The sequence below is a fragment of the Callionymus lyra genome, chromosome 1 (assembly GCF_982586985.1).
Source record: "Callionymus lyra chromosome 1, fCalLyr1.hap1.1, whole genome shotgun sequence".
NCBI classification, from domain to species: domain Eukaryota; kingdom Metazoa; phylum Chordata; class Actinopteri; order Syngnathiformes; family Callionymidae; genus Callionymus; species Callionymus lyra.
In genome coordinates, this window is record NC_141818.1 from 3608944 (window position 1) to 3632573 (window position 23630).

Genomic DNA, 23630 nt, shown 5'->3' on the forward strand with positions numbered 1-23630 from the left:
AAAATCAGCTGTGATGACGAAGAGAATTGTGAAATAATATTACTTAAATTAACGAAAAACAATATGTTGGAAATATGAGTGTGGGACAAATGGAAAAGTTACTCAAAAACCCAAAAGGGCTTTAAGCAGAAACATTTATCCAAAGTACGATTTCAAACAAAGTTACTATCCTCTAAAAATCTAAACGTATCATTGTATCAATATAAGGTTGGCTGAGGAGGAAAAAAGGTTTCACACAACTTAGATTTCTCTCTTTGTTTTACTTAAGTGTGTGTTTTAACATGGTTTTGCAGGCTCTCCTTACGAGTATATCGTTTACCACAAAAAGAACAGCCAAAAGGTTTTTCACCAGTATGAATTCGAATATGTTTTTTCAGATATGAACTTTGTGTAAAGCATTTACCACAGTGGGAGCAGTTATAGTGTTATTCACCAGTGTGAATTCGAATATGTTTTCTCAGATTTGAACTTTGTGAAAAGAATTTACCACAGTGTGAGCACTTATGGGGTTTTTCACCAGTGTGAATTCTAATATGTTCTTTCAGATGTGAACTTTTTGAAAAGAATTTACCACAGTGTGAGCACTTATGGGGTTTTTCACCAGTGTGAATTCTAATATGTTCTTTCAGATCTGAACTTAGTGTAAAGCATTTACCACAGTGGGAACAGATATAGGGTTTTTCACCAGTGTGAATTCTAATATGTTCTTTCAGATGTGAACTTAGTGTAAAGCATTTACCACAGTGGGAACAGATATAGGGTTTTTCACCAGTGTGAATTCGTCTGATGTGTATTTTTAGTTCCAAACTTTGGTGAAAGCATTTACCACAGTCGGAACAGTTATAGGGTTTTTCACCAGTGTGAATTCGTCTGATGTGAATTTTCAATGCTCCATTTTGTGTAAAGCACTTACCACAGTGTGAGCAATTATAGGGTTTTTCACCAGTGTGAATTCTAATATGTTCTTTCAGATGTGAACTGCGTGAAAATAATTTACCACAGTGTGAGCACTTATAGGGTTTATCACCAGTGTGAATTCGAATATGTTTTATCAGATGTGAACTTTGTGAAAATAATTTACCACAGTGGGAACAGATATAGGGTTTTTCACCAGTGTGAATTCTAATATGTTCTTTCAGATGTGAACTTAGTGTAAAGCATTTACCACAGTCGGAACAGTTATAGGGTTTATCACCAGTGTGAATTCGAATATGTTTTCTCAGATATGAACTGTGTGAAAAGCATTTACCACAGTGTGAGCACTTATGGGGTTTTTCACCAGTGTGACTTCTCATGTGATCTTTTAGACATTTTTCCATTTTAAAACATTTTAAACAAACCGAACAAGTAAAAGCAGGCTTTTCAGAAAATGATCTCCCACATACGGATAATTTCAGTGATTCAGTATCATCTTTCTTCTCACTGATATGAACAGTTGAAACAGAGTTTGAATCTGACTGAACCTCATTAGTTTCTCTCAAGTCTTCACTGTCATCAGTGTCACATTCAGAAGAGAGTGGCCTCTGGTGGTCAGAGTACTGATGTGTATTTATTTCTGGTTCTGATCCTCCACAGTTGTCTTCATCAGCTTCTGTTTTTATGTGTGGAGTCAAGCTGCTGGTTGAAGGTTCTTCATCTCTCTGAACTTCATCTTCACTCTTCACTTGGACAAGAGCAAGTATTTCCTGCTTCTCACCAGTGTTGTTTGGAGGTTCTGGGTCTTCAAGGTCAAGACTGGGTCTACAGTCCTGCTCAGGAGACTCTTCTTGTTTAGTCACACTCAGCTTCTGGACGTCTGCAGAAATAAACGTTCATTGTTTCAATAACAAAACTGATAAAAGAATCTTAGTGAGATTAGATCAATGTTCTGTTTTCTGTTCAATGATTTTGCAAAACAGTCGTATCTCTGACAGCACAGAGAGTAGACGGTGTAGAGGGGAGAATACAGAGTAGTGTTCTTGGCAAAAAATGATATTAAAATGATATTATAGAAAAGGAAATTATTAGGGAGTATTTTTTACAACGTTTAGGGGTTACACATTTTCACGTTTCATATGAATAATATTATTCATTTAGTTTGAGCTATTTTACAAATATCAAATAATCTACAAAATAATTCTCATAAAAACAATCTTAAAATACAGACTTGTTTAACTTTTCTTTTGAACAAATTCCTTATGTGGAGGCTTCAATACAAGATGAACGTTACAGTCGAGCAGTATGGAGGTATTTGAATGTTTTTAAGTTTCTTTATAGACGAAGATAAAGACAAAGACAACTGAGCTCCAGTCGCTACATTAAATGAACAAACATTTTTGTCTAAAACTTTAAAAATACATATTAATCCAAATCTTTAGTGGACATAAGAGTGGGTAGAAAATGGACATTTCAGAGATACATAAGACATGAGTTGTGATATTTGGTTTCCTTATTTCTAATGTGCATTTTGTCACCAACTTGCTTGAGTTTGCCATTTTAAGAGTTCTTCTATGAACTTTAAGATCGTGAAAATCTGCTTTGGTCCTACCAGTAAAACATATCTGCCTTTGATGATAATCCTAATAATGCAATCGGTTATATTTGAAAATTTAACTTAATACAATCTCTGTCATTACTCAAACAGTTGTGTTGTACTGACCTAAAGGTTGTAGATGAAGCACAGGTTGCTTCAGAAACACGTCCAGTTGTTCACGCTGACGGTTCAACTCGTTCTCCAACTCGGACACAGTTTGTTGAAACACTCCGAAGATTTCTTCAGCAGCAGCGACCAGACGATCGTTGACGAACTGTTTGAGAGTCTGAAGTGAAGACATTCTGCTTTAAAAAACTCCACAACGACATCAATCCTTTCCTTCGAAAATGTTGTTTGCTTTCGGTGTCACACTTTTTGACACCCGACGTAGCACAGAAAATGTAAGATGGTTCCGACTTCTCTCGCTATATGAGCCATTGATAAATGTTCCGTCAGATAATCTAGTGGAACCAACAGCTATCAGGGTATTTGCTCTAGACTTGACTCTGTTAGACTGAGTTGTTTTTTTTTAATATGAATGGCAGAAATGTCATTGTTAACTATATTAACCTCCAATAGAAATGTTTTGTTAATCATATTTAATAAAGACAACAATACATTTTCAAGGATTCCTATTCTGTGTAGTGAAGGAGTTAAACGTTAATACTGTCAAAAGAAAGGTTGCGAAGACCAGTTGAAAATGTTCATTATTGCCTCATTATTTGTTTTAAAATTTCAAACTATTACATTAATAAAAGTTTTAATTTGTTCCATCAGTTCTGATGCTGGCACGTGAAGAATGCGTGTGAGACAAACACTTGCATTGTGTTAAATCATTTTATTGTTGATTTACAAAATATTCATACTTTTTAACTAGAATAATCATCGGGGTCACATTCAGTTGTATATACAAAACATGAAACATGTCAAAACAACAACATATGAGACAAATAAATAAAAAAATCAGCTGTGATGGCGAAGAAAAGGCTAAAAAAATATTAAGATTGACATGAACAATACCAACATGTTGTTATTTTGGGGCGTGACGAATGGAAGTTATTCATTTAAAACAAAACACTACATGTCATAAATGTTAAATTCATTCAAAGCAATGTTAGCAGGTAGACAAGCTGAGCCGCGGACGTTATTAGTCGAAATAACAATTTCACACTACTGAGAGTTGCGGGTTTTATCTAGTGTGTATTCTAAAGGTAACTTGCAGGGTCACCTTCAGTTTAAAATGTTTGCCACAGCAACAGCAGCCAAGTGTTTCTGCACCAGTGTGAATTTTCCTGTTTGGAAAAGTGTATGACTTTATGCTGGATTTCTTCATAGTCGTATTCATTAGCTTCTGTTTTTATCCATTGATTCAATCTACTAGTTGATGTATTTTCCTCACACAGAGTAATTTAAACTCTTCACTTGAAGTAGAAAAACATGTTCCTGCTCCTCGCCTTTTTTGTGTGAAGGTTCTGGTTCTTCAAGGTCCAGACTGGGTCTATAATTGTGCTGAGGACAATCTTGTTTATAATATTGTCCACATGACACACATGGGACAACAGCATATAACAGCCAATGAAAGTTGAACGAGACAAATACAAAATCAGCTGTGATGACGAAGAGAATTGTGAAATAATATGACTTAAATTAACGAAAAACAACATGTTGGAAATATGAGTGTGGGACAAATGGAAAAGTTACTCAAAAACCCAAAAGGGCTTTAAGCAGAAACATTTATCCAAAGTACGTTTTCAAACAAAGTTACTATCCTCTAAAAATCTAAACGTAATGTTGTATCATCGAGGAAAAAAGGTTTCACAGAACTGAGAATTCTCTCTTTGTTTTACTTAAGTGTGTTTTTTAACATGGTTTTGCAGGCTCACCTTCCGAGTATATCGTTTACCACAAAAAGAACAGCCAAATGGTCTTTCACCAGTGTGAATTCGAATATGTTCTTTCAGTTCTTTACTTTGTGTAAAGCATTTACCACAGATGGAACAGTTATAGGGTTTTTTACCAGTGTGAATTCTACTGATGTGCATTTTCAATGCCCCACTTTGTGTAAAGAATTTACCACAGTATGAGCAGTTATAGGGTTTTTCACCAGTGTGAATTCTTGTGTGTTTCTTAAGGGTTGACATCAGTGTAAAACATTTACCACAATGAGAGCAGATAAATGGTTTTTCACCAGTGTGAATTTTTCTCATGTGTGATTGCAGACCCCAATGTTGTGTAAAGCATTCACCACAGTCAGAGCAGCTATAGGGTTTTTCCCCAGTGTGACTTCTTGAGTGTTTCTTCATGTTTGATTTCTGTGAAAAACATTTACCACAGTAAGAGCAACTAAAAGGTTTTTCACCTGTGTGAATACTCATGTGTTTTTTAAGATTTTGTCTAGTTTTAAAACATTTTAAACAAACCGAACAAGTAAAAGCAGGCTTTTTAGAAAAGGATCTCCCACATATGGATAATTTTAGTGATTCAGAATCACCTTTCTTCTCACTGATATCAATATTTGATACCTCCCCAGAGTTTGAATCTGACTGGACCTCATTTGTTTCTCTCAAGTCTTCACTGTCATCAGTGTCACATTCAGAAGAGAGTGGCCTCTGGTGGTCAGAGTAATTAAATGCATATACTTCTGGTTCTGATCCTCCACAGTTGTCTTCATCAGCTTCTGTTTTTATGTGTCGAGTCAAGCTGCTGGTTGAAGGTTCTTCCTCTCTCTGAACTTCATCTTCACTCTTCACTTCGACAAGAGCAGGTTTTTCCTGCTTTTCAAAAGTGTTGTTTGGAGGTTCTGGGTCTTCAAGGTCAAGACTGGGTCTACAGTCCTGCTCAGGATACTCTTCTTGTTTAGTCACTCTCAGCTTCTGGACGTCTGCAGAAATAAACGTTCATGGTTTCAATAACAAAACTGATAAAAGAATCTTAGTGAGATTAGATCAATATTCTGCTTTGTGTTCAATGATTTTGCAAATCACTCGCATCTCTGACAGCACAGACAGTAGACGTTGCAGAGGGGAGTATACAGAGTAGTTTTTTGGCAAATAGATTATTAAATTATAACATAGAAAAGGAAAATTATTAAGGGAGTCATTTTTCTGACTTTTAGGGGTTAAACATTTTCATGTTTCATATGATTAATATTGTATAGAAATAGAGATTATTATTATTATTATTATTATTCATTTAGTTTGAGCTACTTTACAAATATCAAATAATATACAAAATAATGCTCATAAAAACATCCAAATACCTTCGTGGTGCTCGTCTGTAACATGCACATGAGAAAACCACTTAAACAGGTCTATTTTTTAAGTTTGTTTGTAGAGAAAGCTCCGTTTCTCTCTGCTTGTTTTGCATTGTCAGTGTGCAAGATTTATTTCTAATGTGTCAGGGATTTTCTCCCGGAAAATCGGAATGAGAAGATGACACACTTGAATACAAACAGTTAGTTCATTTGTTGCTGGACGCAGCCAGCAAAAAACTGCACGGGCAGACCAACTCGCTTATCTTGGTGAGGTCTCTGTATCTTAATGCACCAACTATCATTTCTCGAGAAACGAAACTCTAACTCATTGTAGGCCGCAGCAAGCATGACTACATGTTTATTGTGATAAGACTATAAAAGCAACGTCAATTCTTTAACATAATGTGCATTTTGTCACCAGCTTGCTTGAGTTTGCATGCATGTTTGAAAATTCAACGTTACACTCAATACAATCTCTGTCATTACTCAAACAGTTGTGTTGTTCTGACCTAAAGGTTGTAGATGAAGCACAGGTTGCTTCAGAAACACGTCCAGTTGTTCACGCTGACGGTTCAACTCGTTCTCCAACTCGGACACAGTTTGTTGAAACACTCCGAAGATTTCTTCAGCAGCAGCGACCAGACGATCGTTGACGAACTGTTTGAGAGTCTGGAGTGAAGACATTCTTACTCGTTCAGGACCAAATACGAAACTAAACCTGAGATTCTTTTTTTTCCTAGACAGGATGTTGTTTGCTTTCGGTGTCACACCTTTTGATGTCCGACGTAGCAGCATGAGTGGAAAGACGGTTCCGACTTCTCTCGCCATATGAGCCGAGTGATAAAAGTTCCGTCGGGTGAGCAGAAAGAAAATATTTTACACAAAAAAGATTGCTTTAAATTTGACACTTGGTACCACACACTAAACACCTACGTAGACAAATAGATCGCAGATCGTTTGCATAGAAACAGATTGAATCATGGAGCAGCCCAACAATAAAAGAAAGCTTTCCACCGCTTTCCACCATTTTGATCTGGTCTCGGTCTTCCTCTCAAAGTTTTCCCTTTGTCTTTTTTAATTCAATTTCATTAAAAAAAAACATTATATTAACTATTCATATTTTTTTCTGCAGGTTATGTGTCGCCTAACAACTAGGTTGCTTGCAATGATTCTTAACGTCCAGCAGATGTCAGTATTCAGTGACACAGTATCGACGCATTATCAATACAGTGTTGTTGTGTGTTGAAACGTTTCATGACGCCTCACCGACCCATTGCTAACATAGACCATCCTTGTCAATCGTATTATTTTCCAAGGCTCCTTCCTGCTGTCATTTCCTGTGCTGTGTCTCAAAACGCATACTTCTCTTAGTGCACTGGAAGTTAGTATGCATCAGGATAGTGTACGTACTAACTAGTACTCAAATTCTCTACCAATAGTATTTCTCAAATCAAACACTGCTGCTACGTCTACGTTACAAATAGACTAAACAGTAACTTGTTTCATCAGTTATATTGCTTCAATGAAATAGGAAAAAAAATAATGCTTTTTTTTTATTATCGTTTTATTTTTGATGTACAGGATATACATTTTTTAACATTAAAATAAAAGGCCATATTCGTGCCTTTATTCATTCATTTTCTACCGCTTTATCCCTTACTGGGGTCGCGAGGAGACTGGAGCCTATCCCAGTGTCATAGGGTGAGAGGCAGGGGACACCCTGGACAGGACGCCAGTCTGTCATGTGCAGCTTAAAAACACAAACAATTACAGGAACATCAACTTCTACATTAAACATGATCTCGAAAACAGAAAAAAAAAAAGAGAAAAATAGTTCACATTTCAATATGATTATGATGAAAAGAATTTGCCTAAAACTTTTCCTGGATAGTAAACCAATTAAAGACCAAATAAAAGGCACATGGCATTATGAACGATAAAACCAAATAATGAACACTTAAAGTAATATGTCTGAAATACGAGGGCGGGAAAAACTGAGACCCTTATCCTAAGTTCAACTGTGAATTAACATGAAATTGATAATGTAAGCTAACATTATAAAGCACCATATACAGTATGTGCTCCATTAAGTCTCATATGTAGTTGCAGCTGTTTGCAACAGTGAAATAAACCATGAATAAGAATACAATAAAAACTGCACCAACAAGAGAGCAGATAGCTTTTAGTGTGCATGTCGTTTTTTAACACAAAAAAAGGACGAGTACCATTGCGTATAAAAAATTAACGCTCTGAACCCCCTCTAAAAAGGGTATACATTAGGGATCTACCATCACTTCATCTACAGAAGAATAACTTTCTGTAAAAAAAAAACAAAAAAACAAGTCCTGCAATGCATGCTGGGATGAAAAAACCTTCTCTAAAACTAAAATTACAATAAACACCCTACAATTGAATGGTAACTTTATTTTTTTCAAATCATGTTATCATTGATTTAAAATATGTTTTTTCTAAATTAAACCATTAGGTAAAATGCAGGCCCATATGCATAAATTATGTGTAATTTAAATACACAATAACACGAAACTACAGCTGTGCCTGCAGGTTTTCTCCTATGTGATTCCTCATGTGCACTTTCAGATGCCCTTTCTGTGCAAAACATTTACCACACTGGGGGCAGTTGAAGGGTTTCTCTCCAGTATGAGTTTTAATGTGTTCCTTCAGGCACCACTTATGAGTGAATTCTTTATCGCAGTGAGAACATTTGAAGGGTTTTTCACCAGTATGAATTCTCATGTGTGCTTTTAGGTACCAGTTTTGTGTAAAACTTTTACCACAATGAGAGCAACTGAAGGGTTTTTCACCGGTGTGAACTCTCATGTGAATCTTGAGATTCTGCTGCTTCGCAAAACTTTTGCCACAAACCAAACACGTCAAAGATTTACAGCAGGATTTTAAGTGTTCGGTCATCCCCCTCCTCGAAAAGATCTGGCTCCCACACCTTGAACAGATCAGCAGCGTGTTTTCAGGATCGACATTCTTCTCGCAGTCTGGAAGTGTTAGATTTGCCACAGAGTTTGCACCGGGACGAGCGTCACAGGTTTCTGCCCAGTGTTCACTGTCGTCCGTGTCATATTCTGAAGGGAGTGACCCCGTCTGGTCCAGGAGGAGAAGTGTATCTGGTTCTGATCCATCTTGGTAAAACTCTTGCTTGATGTGTTGAGTCAAGCTGCTTGTTGAAGGCTGCTCCTCTCTCGGGTCCTCCTCTTCCCTCTTGACATGGACAAGAAAAACATTTTCCTGCTTCTCACCTTCATGATGTGGAGCTTCTGGTTCCTCGGGGCCCAGACTGGGTCTGTACTCCTGCTGGAGATAATCTTCGTGTTCAGTTACTCTCGGCTCCTGGACAACTGCAGAACAAAATGATAGGTCTTAGATACAAAACTGACTTAAGAATCTGACATTTCAGAGGCCTGTGTCTCACTAATATCAGGAAATCCGACACAAATCTCCATACATACATGTGTGTGATTCGACCCAAGAACAAGGACTCAAGGATTTTTATTGTCTTACAATACAAACTGAATGGAGGAAATCTAGTTTCTGAGGGCCTTTGAAAAGACAGCGTTACAACATCACAAAGAAAACAAACAAAATAAGCAAAATCAGGAAGAAAAAAATGGAAGTAGTCATGAAATTAATTAGGATTTAGTCCACATGTAACGAAAGGTTTAGAGGACTGGACCCCAAACCAACCGATCGGTGAGGCATTTGTTATGGGGCGTCACGGAAAGAAAAATAATTCATAATTTCCGTTATTTTTTGTCTTAAATGTGTTTTGAAGAGATTAGATGGATTAGATAGATTAGATAAAATTAATAGATAGATTAGATAAGATTAATAGATAGATAGATTAGATTAATAGATAGAGATTAGATGGATTAGATAGATTAGATAAGATTAATAGATAGATTAGATAAGATTAATAGATAGATTAGATAAGATAAATAGATAGATTAGATAAGATTAATAGATAGATTAGATAAGATTAATAGATAGATTAGATTAATAAGATTAATAGATAGATTAGATTAATAAGATTAATAGATAGATTAGATTAATAAGATTAATAGATAGATTAGATTAATAAAATTAATAGATAGATTAGATTAATAAGATTAATAGATAGATTAGATTAATAAGATTAATAGATAGATTAGATTAATAAGATTAATAGATAGATTAGATTAATAAGATTAATAAGATTAATAAGATTAATAGATAGATAGATAGATAGATAGATAGATAGATAGATAGATAGATAGATAGATAGATAGATAGATAGATAGATAGATAGATAGATAGGTAGATAAAATAAGATAGATAAGACAGACAGACAGATAGATAGATATCTCTTTATTAGCATTTAGCTTTCTAAGCAAAACTTGCCTCACTTTTGTCTACATGTGCAATGCCTTCTTTTGCACATAACGTGGGTTTGATCTTGTCATTAATCTTCATGATCAAACTGATGCTAATTTTAATCAGATAACCTGAGCCATACGTTTTCATTGAGTTAAGAAAGGATCAAGGTAGTAAATCATCATCCTGTTATTTGCCGTCAACCCAGGCCCTCGAGAGGCCGTTTCACTACCGTTACTTTCGAGTCTTGGACTCTTTATATCACAGCATGTTTTATAATGTAACGATTCTGTTTGATTCAGTAGGATTTTAAATTCAATTCAATGCAACCCTTCACTTCATGAACTGAGGTATCGGTTTTGTGGCGTTTACTTAAAAACATTCTAAAAGTCTAGAGAATAATTATGCGTGAAACCTGTTTGAGCCGTACTTTGTAATTACGCTGCATAACAGCAAGTTTTTCTTTGGAAAAAATCCAGTTATTGTGGTGAAGCAGGTTATATTACTCTGACACAGAATATTTGAATATAATGTTCTCACACAGCAGGTTGGTCAAGTGTAATCTATCGATGAGGTTGTGTGCGACACAGCAGAGAACTTTTCACTCTTTGCAAGTTTATTTGATTATTTGTCATTATCAGACATGCAGCTTAATAAACAACAGTTCAGTTTGTCGCTAAATTATGGAGAAGATATATTTTGTTTTACCCGTACGTGTTTTCTAAAATCACTAAAATGTTTTGATTGTACTTTATTTTGTATTGTCATTTTTTTGTGGTTATTTTGGAGATCTTGTTGTGTTGCGGCTGCAGCGCACTCCGGGCTTTTTTCTTTATTTACTAAAGGTATTTATTCTGGTTATACAACTCATGAGCCAACAATGTAATGGCGTTTAATACCACACGATGCATCTTAGGAATGTTTAAATCAAATCAAAACTGAAAATTAAACAATCTTTACCTTTCTCTTTTTTTTTAATTCAATGTTGAAAGATCATTGATATTTTCGGCCATAATGAGCAACATTTTTAAAAATGGGTTAACATAACATGGAAAATGCGTCTCTCTTGTTCATTTCTTTTTTTATTTAGACATTATTTATATTCTACTTCAGTTTTTTTGTTGGACTAGACGAGAGATTTTATTTTTATAGGTCTGAATATATAAACAGAACAAACCATAATGTTGTTAAAGAGATTGTTTTTGTTGCTGTGCAACGCTACAGACAAATTAATGTATGGTTTATAAAAAAAACATTGTGTTTATTAAAGAAACCGGTGTTTTTCGGGCGAATTCAGAAAATATGCATTTAACTGAAAATTGCCACAACTCCCTCTATATAATCGTTTATCCCGATCTAGTAAAAGTGTCTCATGCGATGGTGAAAATAACCGAGTTATGTTGCACTAACCTTTTGTTTGCTGACGAGCCACAGGTTCCTTTAAAAGAACGTCCAGCAGTTCTCGCTGACGGTTCACCTCGTTCTCCAACTCGGACACAGTTTGTTGAAACACTCCGAAGATTTCTTCAGCAGCAGCGAACAGACGATCGTTGACAAACTGTCTGAGAGTCTGGAGTGAAGACATTTTTTTGTTTTGTTTAGAAACCACGCTCAAGTCAACCGGAGATTCTTTGTCCACAGAGACGGCGGTATTTACTCACAGTGTTACACTTTTTATTATCCGACGACTCACGTGAAGAGAACGATGGTTCCGGTTCCGTTTCTCGTCTCAAATACGAATATATTTAGCAGCCAAAGACAATCAGAAATGCATTGAAAACAAACCATTCAAACCTTCTATTTGTTTTATTATTTTTCATGAGAAATAATTTGCAACTGATGAGTGGAAAAAAATTAAATCACTGTCAGGTTTAGATGGGAAACAGCGGCACCCAGTGGACAGACTTCCTGCGTTTATTTTGAAATACTTGTGAAATACTCTTTGTAATCGCAAATCTTGGCTTTTGTAACGTTTTCTTTCCCCCTAGAATATCGTTTACCAATTTATCTTAATAGTTAATTACATTTTAATAGTTAATGTCTTCCTCTAGTTCTCAATGATTCATATATTTTCCCTTTTTTAATTTAATAATAATCCAGAGGCATTGGAATTTTATTTTTACATTTCGAAACCTTTTCAGTTGGCCAGTCTTCCTTTAAATATAAGATTATGTCACCTTGTGTCATTCATTAGTTTAGCTTCTCCCCTGAATGTTATTTGTATTCATTGTAATGGTCATTTGTAAAGCGCCTTTCTAGACCAGGTCCACAAATCGCTTAAACAATCAAAAACAATATAGTGACTCAAAAAGCAAAAATACATTTTCCGGCTAAAAATAGTCAAATGTCTATTCACTGCAAATGTTCTACTATTTAAAAAAAAAAGAATGACTCAGCATTTATTAAGTTTAAATATAATACAATTGTATGGTAAAATTCAATACATGTGATGATGTAAATAGTCTCAAATTTAAATTCCTAAAAAAAAAGGAAAAAAGAACAAAACAAACTGAGGCCCTCCTTAACAGAAACTTTATTTCTTAATCCATATGTCAAGATTTTGCATAAAACAACTTCAAATTCCTTCAACAGATTCAATTCACAATTAATGTCATGTATGAATCCTTCTGTTTCCAAAGTTGGTCGTGCAACACAACGAAAGCAGGTAAAGGGTTTTTCTCCAGTGTGGACTCTCATGTGTGTTTTTTAATTTGTCTTCTCACCCAAAACATTTCTAACACAAAAAGTAGGTGAATATTTTGTTGTCCGGTGAGGATCCTCATGTGTACCTTCAGGTGGAAGCTTGTGTAAGTGAGAGCAACTGAAAAGTTTCCTCCACTGTAGGTTTTCATGTGATCATTCAGATACGATTTCTGTTTAAACACTTATCACACTGGGGACAGCTGATTTTTCTCCTGTGTGTACTCTCATTTGATTCTTCAAATAATCTTTCCATCTAAAACTGAAAAGAAAAATGTGTCAAATGAATTCTCTCTATAAAGTACTTGCCACAATTATTTTTTAATTGTGGTTTTAAAATAGTTGCTTTTCATTTCGATTTGAAAAACAGCTTGTTTAAGCCCTACATTTTTCTATTTCGTTTTTACTTTTTTCCCCCCGTCAAATAACTCATTGGTAGTAAATAAAACGATTTAAAATAAAGTACATTAATCTTATCAGTTTGTTTTGTCCAGTTAATTAAGTTAAACATATTTAAAATTAAAAGTGTTTTAAAAATTAAATAACATTTTTAAAAATTTCGTCCGATAAGTTCCTACTCATTGCTTTATTTATAAATACTTTCCCATTTTTAAACGTTTTTATTATTTTCTTTCTTTTGGCTTTACAGCCCATAACAACAATCTTATGTAAAGTGACCCTCAGGAAATGTAATTATTGACTCCTGTGTTGGAGTTAATTCCATAAGACAAAAAGGACAGGGGTCAGCGATTCTCCATTTTTACTCAGCACGCCAAGCAATTTACACTGAGAAAACAATTCATGCTGACACTTATACAGTGCACAAACTTAACCAGGAAACCCTTTTTGTTACTCACAGAGTCTCTCAGGGAACATCAACACATGCTCACATGTAAAATAGTCAGTCAGCTGATCTATGCTGCCCCAAAATATTTACACACATACATTAATATGAGGATATAAAAGTATTGAAACAATACTTAGGCAGATGTCGACGTTATTCTAGGCAACAATTGTCTCAATGATCCTGGAGTACAAAATTCACCCTACTTATGCATGTTCACGTATTGTTTTAACACATATATTATATTTTTTAGGTGTGCCTCAGACAAACTGACAGTTTGGAGATTTTCGTCAGATCATTTTGATCTAATTATTATTTTACTCTTTAACTTCAATACTGCCACTTTTCATTGAAATAATAAAAAGAGAATCTACCCATATTAAACTTAAAATTTTAAATAACTGTTAATAACAAAAAACATAAAAGCAATCCCACAATTACTTTCAATATAAATACAGTCCATGTAGTGCTCTTCGATAAATATTCAAACATAATCTGTGGGAAATAAACTTACTTCTGACTCCGGAATCCAAGTGTTAGACTTGTATCCAAATATTTAGTGTTCAACTTCACTACAAGTGTGAATTTTCATATGTTTCTTTAGTTGGTCCCGCCACTTAAAACATTTGTCACACTGAGAGCAGCTGAATGGATTTTCTCCAGTATGAACTCTCATGTGCGTCTTCAAATAATCTGCTGTTAAAAAACATTTGTCACACTGAGAGCAGCTGAAGGGTTTTTCCCCAGTGTGCGTCCTGATGTGTGTCGTTAGGCTCCTTCTCTGCGAGAAACGTTTATCGCACTGAGAGCAGCTGTAAGGTTTGTCACCAGTGTGACTTCTCATGTGGTCCTTCAGTTTCCGGTTCTGCGTATAACCTTTGCCACATAGTGGGCAAACAAATGGTTTTTCACCTGTGTGAATTCTCATGTGTTCCTTCAGATTCCCTTTCAGTGATAAACATTTTCCACACTGAGAGCAGCTGAAAGGTTCTTCTCCAGTGTGAATTCTCATGTGTACCCTCAGTTGTTCACGTCGCGTGAAACACTTTCCACACTTAGAGCAAATGAAGGGTTTTTCACCAGTGTGAACTCTAACGTGTTCCTGCAGGCTCCTACTGGAGGTGAAACCTTTACCACAATGAGAGCAGCTATAAGGTTTGTCGTCAATGTGTATTTTCATGTGTTCCTTCAGGCTTCCTTTGTGCAGAAAACCATTCCCACATTGAGAGCAGCTAAAAGGCTTTTCTCCAGTGTGTACTATCATGTGTGTTTCTCGCTGATCTCTCCGTGTAAAACTCATACCACACTGGTCGCAGATGAAAGGTGTTTCTCCCGTGTGTGTTATCATGTGAGTCTTCAGTTGTATGCGCCACTTAAAGCTCTCATTACACCGAGAGCAACTGAAAGGTTTTTCACCAGTGTGAATCCTCATGTGTTCTCTCAGGTTAGATTTAAGTGGGAAAGATTTCTCACAATGAGAGCAACTGAAGGGTTTTTCACCCGTGTGTCTTCTCATGTGATTATCTAGATTCTGCCGTCTTTCAAAACATTTTCCACAGACTGAACAAGTCAAATATCCAGGAGAGCAGGATTTCATGTGACGTGTGAGTCCAGCCTTTGAAGAACACTTTCTCCCACATCCAGAGCATATCAGTGATTTGTCATCAGCATCATCCTGCTTCTCACTTGGATTCACTTTTTTATTTTCCACTGAGTTTGATTCTGTCTGAGTGTCACTGGTTTCTCCCCAGTCTTGACTGTCATCAGTGTCAGATTCAGAAGAGAGTGACCTCTGCTGGTCAGGAAGGAGACTTATTTCTAAGTTGCAGTCTGGTTCTGATCCGCCACTGTTGTCACCATCAGCTTCAGTTTTGATGTTTGGCGCCAGGCTACTAGTTGAAGGCTTTTCCTCATCTTCACTCTTCACTTCAACATGATTGTACGAAAGATTGCAGACTTCTTTTTCTTCTTCTTCCTGTTTAATTCCATCTTCTATTTCTTCTTTAATACGATCAGATTTACGTTCCTTCTGGTCTACAATGAAGCCGCGCTGCTCTGTAGAAAAGTCTTTACTCAGTATTTGACGGAAATCTGCAGAGACAAACACACACATTAGTGTTTCATTTATGAACTCTTGTTGCTTTCTGCAGCTACACGGTTATGACAGAAGGCATGACTGTGACAGAACGATAATCATTATGTTGCGCATTTACTAGCTCAAGGAAGACAGTTAAGAAAGATAAATGAGAGCTGACGCATAGAAACAAGAATAATGAAATCCAACACTACTACACTAGATTTGTCAAATAGACATGCAACTTATGAATAAATGGTCTTGCGACATTCATTAACTTTAAACAGCGCTCAAGTCTCTCCTCTCATGATAAACCATTGCATGCTCATGTTAGCAAAAAATACAGCAACAATTCAACGATTATAATAAATAAAAATGTGTTAGCTTTGTCACTCATCTCGTAACTGAAAGTAAAAATCCCGAAAAGCTGGACCACATTCAATCCTGAGGGCTGAGGTCGCATTAAAGAACAGGATCCAGAGGACAGAGACTTTCATCAGTTAAAACTAGCGCTCTGTATAGGCAAGGATCTAGCGATACGTATCACGTCATAGGGGCAATGATACAATGTATTGGGAAAGTGTAGGAATAAGGATACACTTGTAGTATTGTGGAGTACTTGACTCTGATGTTGCAGAATGTACAGACCACATGACTCTTGACGAGGTCTTAACTGTTTTCATTTGTTTTCAAACCAAAATATGTCCAAACATCAGCTTTCAAAGCTGCTGGAGGCCACTGTATCCTCTTGTTCTCAGTCATGGCCGGGATCTCGCAGGATTTCAGTGTTCATTTAGCAACAGAGGACAGAATAACTGCTACCATATAGAGGCCGGACATTTGATAGCAACATAAAAATTAACAAATGCCGTGAATATTTGAATGTTGTAACAAAAAAATATATATATTCTATTTTATACACATATTATTCAACTATGAACCATAAACAAACTATGGTTATAAATTACAGATCTAGAATGTATGTTATCACATTTCCCTAACAGCTCATTGCTAGAAACAGAGAAGTACAGCACAAAACGTGCCTCCAGATAACACACAAATGCAGATAACTGAATTGACTCATCAAACAGTGAGAACTGAATGACACTGTCTCTGATAAGCAGAAACACAATCGAAGCATCGGCTGCTGACATTTACATCTGGTAGTGATAGTGAAACAGATTACACTACTGTAACAAAGTATAATAAACCACCAAAGAGTTGTTTGCTTCGGAGAGAAGTCGGAAACTGAAATGAGATGTAAGTTTGTCGTTTCTCTCTCCTTGCCTGTCAAGTAAAGCTTCTGTGACTTTTGACCCATGTCTGAATTCTGTTTGTGTGCACAGCCTAAGTCAGATTCCTCACCTGACACACATAACATATGTGTTTGCAAGTCCAGAGAATAAATAAACAATAATCATAATCAATAGAACGTTTCAAATATAGCTACAGTGTTGTGAAAGGAATATGGAGATACAGTACATTACCATATCAAACACCAGTAGTGGACAGCTGTGCACAGACTTTTCAATAATTTCTCATGACATGGTGTTTTTTTATGTCTTGTGTTGTTTACAAATACTTTCTCTATGCTTGTTATAATCAGAAATGTGTATTTTTGCATTTATATGTACATTTTTAGGTTTATTTAATGCAATAAATGTTCTGCATTGTGGCACTGACCGTTGATGGAATGCTTTATCAAATAAATGCAAATATGCATTTTCACAAATGCTTTTCACCTTCTCAGGAATATTTCTTTAATATTCTGTTCACTTACACCAATATATATGGTAGATAAACCCTCTTGTGATGAACAGAGTATCTCAGAATCATTGTGTTATGATAGCATACTTCATGTACACAGTTGTTTAGTCATTGTGAGTACACTGGAGTTGTGTGTTGCTAGTTTTCGTTCCTAACTTCACACCGCGAAGTGTCTCCTTGTTGGTGTAGCTCAGCTTCCAAGACTTGTTTTGATTGTTAGCCGTTAGCTTAGCATGCGACCCCCCCGTCTTTTGTCGAGCCCCGACTATTATGGTCTTTAATTCTGAGATGCGACTATTAGAATGTCAGCTCGTCTCCGGCACTAAACTCAACAGATGCAGTTTCTCACTTTTAGCCACGTTTTAGAGTAAATAAATACCTTCTAGCTTGGTCGCCATATCCTGCAGTTGTCCATTAAATATGACGTAAACAGAAGCCACAGAGGCGCTGCGTCATTGACTCAGAGCAAAAGTCATGTGTCCAACTAACTACTGAGCTAACTTGTATCAAAAGATTTAAAAAATACTGACATTTCTCTCCTAAATTACAAATAAAAAATGATATAATTTAGAGCATTTATTAGCAGAAAGTACCAAAATACTAAAAAAAAAAAAACTAGATCATATTAATTCAAAAATAAGACAATACTAATGTTTTAACACAGTATAGTGTTGGTCACAAGGCATCAAACAAAGCTGAGCTACTTGAATTCTATGTACAATGAAGTCACCTAAGAACAATGTGAAAGACTGACGGAGAGTGTTGAAATATTGATTTCTGAATCTTTTATAAGTATATATATAGACAGAATAAACATTAGTACACAAGTCATTCTTAAAGGTATGACCAAACAATTGGTTAAATTAAAATTCAGGTGGCATAAAAAGTATAGTAAGTAAATAAGTTATTCCACCTAGTTAAGGTGGAATATACTCTTATCACTCTCCCGGAGAGTTTTTTTTTTCAGGACTGCCTGTTAGTTTACCTTTTAATTATGTAAATCTATACTATTAGTGAAAACTTCTTGTTGATGCATGTGATGGTGTGTTTTGATGCTGTTCTTTTATGTTATTTATTCAAATGTATATTATGTATTTGCTAAAAAAGAAGGTAGGATGAGCTGATTAAAGTAATGACTTGTGGAATAAAATGGAGGTCAGGCCTGTGCTGTAGCATAAACTCACTGATGGAGGAATTTAAAAAATATATATTTTAAAAGTCAAATACATTTAACTGGCAACAGAATCATTGAGGCGCCACATGTTTGTTTGAACATTTGTTTCTGGTTTCATCACGCGTGGGAACAGTGTAACCACAATGTATTAACAGGATTTGCATTTTTTTTCTTTTGGAACCTTTAATAAACTAGTTTTTGTCTACTGAGCTGACATCTCTTTCTATACACATGTATAAACGTATAAAATAGATCAGAGAAAATTGATTTCTCTTTGTTATATTATTACCTTGAACCAGTTTTTGAAGACGAAATATAAGTTTTGTAACATACACTGAGGTAACTTTGAGCCACAAGTCAGGTCTTTTAAGAGAAAAGAAGGAAATTAGGTGATATTGGTTTGGATCATGTAAACACAAAAAATGTTGCCAACAATTTGAGTGTATGTTAGTTTTTACTTGAGGTGTCATACTGACCAAAGACAGGAAGTGGGTTATAAAATATTTTCCACTATGACATGTTTCAGTAATAGCTCTGAAATCTGAACCTACCAAACAGTGAATGCTTGTTTATTCATTTTTATAAATGCTATTTGACTTTTGTTTTTAACAAGTGCGATATTATCTCTATCACACTTTTCAGAGAAGACTTCTAATTCACTCTTTCTTTCTCAACTACTTGTTTACACTACAATTACAACTTTGCTTTTTTGGTTTGTTTTTTATGTAAAATGAGTGTTTTTTCTTACATTGTGTCATGGAAGACTTCATTTTTAAAAATTATATCCAAAAATGTGTTATTAAGTTAACCAAAGTAGCAAATTGAGCTTGAGCAATTGTTTTTTTCAGAGATTTTTTCCTACTTATATACATTTTCATAATACATTTTGTAAGTAAAGCCATCTAGCAAGTATCGCAGCTTTTCTAATGCTACTTGAGCATCTGCCGCTGTGAATGTCTAACCCTGACCGTGAAAGTCCTCAGTTTGGAACCACTTCTGACACCATTGTAATATTCCTCAACGAAAAAACAAAACCAACATGTTAACTCAAGAAAGAGAGAATCATGGACACAAACACTGTTTTTTAATATTGCAAAAACAACAAGGAGGAGATGTGATCAGACTCTGGGAACTATGGTTCACTCCCTACCAAAGCCCTGAAACATAATGCGTGTGGGAGCATTTAAGGGAAAAGGCCACAAACAATATATTTGTAAAGCATAAACCATCAACTCCAGCATCACAAACAACTGGTCAGTGTGTAAATAAACAACCAGACAGAAACATTGTGGATAAGTTGTCATACAACTTATAACCATAATATTTGACAATAATCACATGAGTGATAAATGTCAGATTTAGTCAATGACAAGCCAGTGATTAATTATATTTTTAATTTTAAAAAAATCATCATTTACATGTGTGTCCTAGTAGAAATCCAGTGGCTGTTTTCACTCATTGTGTTATGGTACATTATTTTACATATGCTTCTTTAGTCAACACAGATGTTATCTCATTATTTGAATGCAGATTCAGCCCGAGTTTCTTTGATAAGAGTTCTAACAAATTATTTTTAGTAGGAGCAGCTAATCATTTACATGCTTGTCCTAATAAAACATTTCACTAGCAAGAGTTAATAAAGGTTTCTTTCCCATCTTCTGTTGTGGATTCCTTCATTTGGCTCCATCTTTTGGGGATCTGTCTATTATTTTGAGATTCCTCTCCACCGTGACTATTCATGTGAGACTTAAGTTGATAACTCCACTTAAAAGAATCACCACAATGAAAGCAAGTAAAAGGTTTTTCTCGAGTATGAAGTTTTTTGTGTTTATTCAGGCAAGATCTATGTGAGAAACATTTACCGCACTGAAAGCAGTGGAATGGTTTTTCTCCAGTGTGGATTCTCATGTGTTCTTTGAGGCTCTCTTTCTGGGCAAAACATTTACCACAACTGGAGCATATGAAAGGTTTTTCGCCAGTGTGGACTCTTTTGTGTTCAGTCAAGGTCCATCGATTTGCAAAAGACTTGTCACAGTGACAGCAGATGAAAGGTTTTTCTCCAGTGTGAGTTCTCATGTGATTCTTCAGACCGACTGCTTGTGAAAAAGTTTTATCACATTCAGAGCAGGTGAAAGGTTTTTCTCCTGTGTGAATTCTAATGTGTTTCTTCAAGCCATATGCATGAGTAAAACATTTATCACACTGAGTGCAGACGAATGGTTTTTCTCCGCTGTGAATCATCATGTGTTGCTTTAGAGTATGCCTCCACGCAAAACACTTCCCACACTGAGTGCAGACAAAAAGATTTTTCCCGGTGTGAATTTTCATGTGATGAGTCAGGAGAACTCTCTGCATAAAGCTTTTACCACACTGGGAGCAGCTAAAAGGTTTTTCTCCAGTGTGAATTTTGATGTGTTCGTTAAGATACTGTTTCCTTTCAAAACATTTTCCACAAAAAGAACAAGTCAAAGGTCCGAAGCAGGCTTTCATATGTCGAGTCAGCCCAGAAGTTGAAGAACACTTTTTCCCACATTCCGAGCAGGTCAGTAATTTATCTTCAGCATCGTCTTTCTTCTCGCCCTCATGAACCTTCTCGTTCTCCACAGAGTGCGAACCTGGATGGATGTTACTGGTTTCTCTCCAGTCTTCACTGTCATCAGTATCCACGTCAGAAGAGAGTGACCTCTCTTGGTCAGAGGGGATTGTATCCAAGTCAAAGTCTGGTTTTGATCCTTCATAGTCATCTTCTGATTTTATTTGTGGAGTCAAGCTGCTGGATGAAGGCTCCTCCTCATCTTCATCATGCTCGCTCTTCACTTCAACCTGAATAAATGACAGCTCGTTGACACCTTCTTCTTCCTCTTCTTCTTCTTTAATTTGGTCTTTCTCTATCCTTTCTTCTTTGATGAGATGAACGTTCTCTCCCTCCTGGTCCAGCCTAGAGCTGCACTCCTGCTGCTCTTTAGAAACTTCATCTTTACTCACCAGCTGCTGCTGGTCATCTGCAGGGATACAAACAAACTTCAGTCACTGAACGATAATTTACGTCCTTTTCTACAAGTGTTTGATCTTGTCAAGTATTCAAAAACGGCCCTTTAAGTGTCTGCTTGGTTATTTTAATTGCAATTTTAAAAAAAGATTTGTGCTATGTTCTTGTCTTGACTTCAATATTTGTATTGCCTTTCGTATCAGAACATAAATTAGTACTTCAGGGGATTTGAAAATGTTCTTGTTGTAAGTTACAAAGATACTACTTCCCCCAAAGGTTCTAATGATGTTGATGTCTTATCTTTTAATAATTTCATTAAGTCTATAATAAGTGAACAACTTCTCTTTTCCCTGGAGAAGGTGGAGCTGGTTGAAGTAGATCATCATGTTTCACAACATTGCTGAAAACGGATCCGCCTATTTAATGCACAATCCAAAAAAGACTGGAGGAACAATGCAACAACTAGCTTTACATACACATGACTTCTCTAGCGTTTGAAATACTTATAGATCATAGTCCTGAAGAAGTTTAGTTTCACACGTTAACTCTTGAGGTGCAGTAGCATCACCTTGTAATTCAGTTGACTGATTGGTTAAACGCAGGCTCGTGTGCATGCATTAAAAAAATAAATCCAGTTTTATTAGAAGTAACACAATAATTCAGTAGCTATTGACTATTCAAGTATGTACTTTTTTGAGTATTGTTTTGATTGTCTAAGCGCTTTGTGACCCTGGTCTCGAAAAGCGCTATATAAATAAATATTACTTACTTACTTACTTACTATTGATTTTTTAACCTCTCTACACAATGTTCTAACCCCTGAAACAGTAACAGACTTTCTTTATTGGAGCAAGATCTATCAGGTTGGAGGATGTAAATCAGTCTAGCTTTGATTCACTAAGATTTAAAAAAAAGGTTTTGGAGACACAAGTATTGAAATGATTAAAGTTAAATTGTTTGCAACCTGATGAGTATGGAGAGACCAAGGACACAATGCCAACTTCTGACCTTAAAGTTGAGTTGTGAAAAACAGTCAGAATCAGCTTTATTGGCTCTGTGTGTATATATATACATATATATATATATACATAAACCTTTAGTAAACTTTTATAGCAATGCGTCATTGATCAATCAACTTTAAACACAAAACAAGTAGTACTTTAAGCATCTTTTATAAAAAAAATATTGACATCCACTTATTAGTTTACAAAAACTGGATATAGCTGTTCGAGTCAAACATTCTTTGGCTCATTTAGTAAGTAAGTAAGTAAGTACTTTATATTTATAGAGCGCTTTTCCAGACCAGGGTCACAAAGCGTTTAACAATCAAAAATATACTCAATAAAATATATACTTGGATAGATCAAGATAACACAGAGATAAACACAGGAGTTCCATAAAATATAGGAAAAGCCTGCACAAATAAAAAAGTCTTAAGATTTAGGTTTTATTAGAATTATCCCTTTGTTGTCTCATTATGATTTTAATAACTGATAATGTTCATGAAATATAATTTGTCTTCGACTAAGATTAACAAAGTTGTTTGTGTTCACTCCTTCATCTTCCTCGGTGCCTTCTTCACCATCTGACCAACAATTAAAGTAAATGGAATCTTAGCAAAAACATGTCAACAGTTCGTCAAAACTTGACCTACACTGGCGCTTTACAAATATAAATTACTTATAACACAAGTGATCGATTATGTTACATTTTGTCCAGTTATAAATACAGACAGATTTGAGGGGAGTGAGTGTGAGTGTACCTGATCTCTTCGTTAACATGTCCAGCAGGATTCTCTTTGGATCTATTCGTTAAAAGGGTTTTTTTTTCAAGCTAAATCCAATTTCCTGGAGCAAAATGCAAAAACAATAAAACCCGGAAACACACCGGAAGTTAATGCGGGCAAATAAAATGAGCTCGTTGCTGATTGGACAAAA

The 23630-nt window shown here is 35.6% G+C and overlaps 5 protein-coding genes across 5 annotated transcripts; all 5 read right to left on the reverse strand.

Moving 5' to 3' along the window:
- Positions 1 to 240: 240 nt before the first annotated feature.
- Positions 241 to 2840, reverse strand: LOC148087476 (uncharacterized). Its single transcript, XM_087788372.1, has 2 exons — positions 2639 to 2840; positions 241 to 1795 (listed from the first exon to the last, which is right to left on the reverse strand). The coding sequence occupies exons 1-2, from the start codon at positions 2811 to 2813 to the stop codon at positions 426 to 428; spliced, it is 1545 nt and encodes a 514-aa protein (XP_087644498.1). The 5' UTR covers positions 2814 to 2840; the 3' UTR covers positions 241 to 425.
- Positions 2841 to 3404: 564 nt separating this feature from the next.
- On the reverse strand, positions 3405 to 6489 carry LOC148087477 (uncharacterized). The gene is made up of 2 exons (XM_087788423.1): positions 6275 to 6489; positions 3405 to 5393 (listed from the first exon to the last, which is right to left on the reverse strand). The coding sequence occupies exons 1-2, from the start codon at positions 6447 to 6449 to the stop codon at positions 4360 to 4362; spliced, it is 1209 nt and encodes a 402-aa protein (XP_087644549.1). The 5' UTR covers positions 6450 to 6489; the 3' UTR covers positions 3405 to 4359.
- An 822-nt stretch (positions 6490 to 7311) lies between these two features.
- On the reverse strand, positions 7312 to 11772 carry LOC148087478 (uncharacterized). The gene is made up of 2 exons (XM_087788491.1): positions 11556 to 11772; positions 7312 to 9133 (listed from the first exon to the last, which is right to left on the reverse strand). Exons 1-2 carry the CDS (start codon positions 11728 to 11730, stop codon positions 8310 to 8312), a joined length of 999 nt encoding a protein of 332 aa, XP_087644617.1. The 5' UTR covers positions 11731 to 11772; the 3' UTR covers positions 7312 to 8309.
- An 889-nt stretch (positions 11773 to 12661) lies between these two features.
- Positions 12662 to 17947, reverse strand: LOC148087479 (uncharacterized). Its single transcript, XM_087788365.1, has 2 exons — positions 17910 to 17947; positions 12662 to 15780 (listed from the first exon to the last, which is right to left on the reverse strand). Exons 1-2 carry the CDS (start codon positions 17926 to 17928, stop codon positions 14246 to 14248), a joined length of 1554 nt encoding a protein of 517 aa, XP_087644491.1. The 5' UTR covers positions 17929 to 17947; the 3' UTR covers positions 12662 to 14245.
- Positions 17948 to 19837: 1890 nt separating this feature from the next.
- Positions 19838 to 23545, reverse strand: LOC148087480 (uncharacterized). Its single transcript, XM_087788395.1, has 2 exons — positions 23456 to 23545; positions 19838 to 21706 (listed from the first exon to the last, which is right to left on the reverse strand). Exons 1-2 carry the CDS (start codon positions 23472 to 23474, stop codon positions 20328 to 20330), a joined length of 1398 nt encoding a protein of 465 aa, XP_087644521.1. The 5' UTR covers positions 23475 to 23545; the 3' UTR covers positions 19838 to 20327.
- Positions 23546 to 23630: the final 85 nt, after the last annotated feature.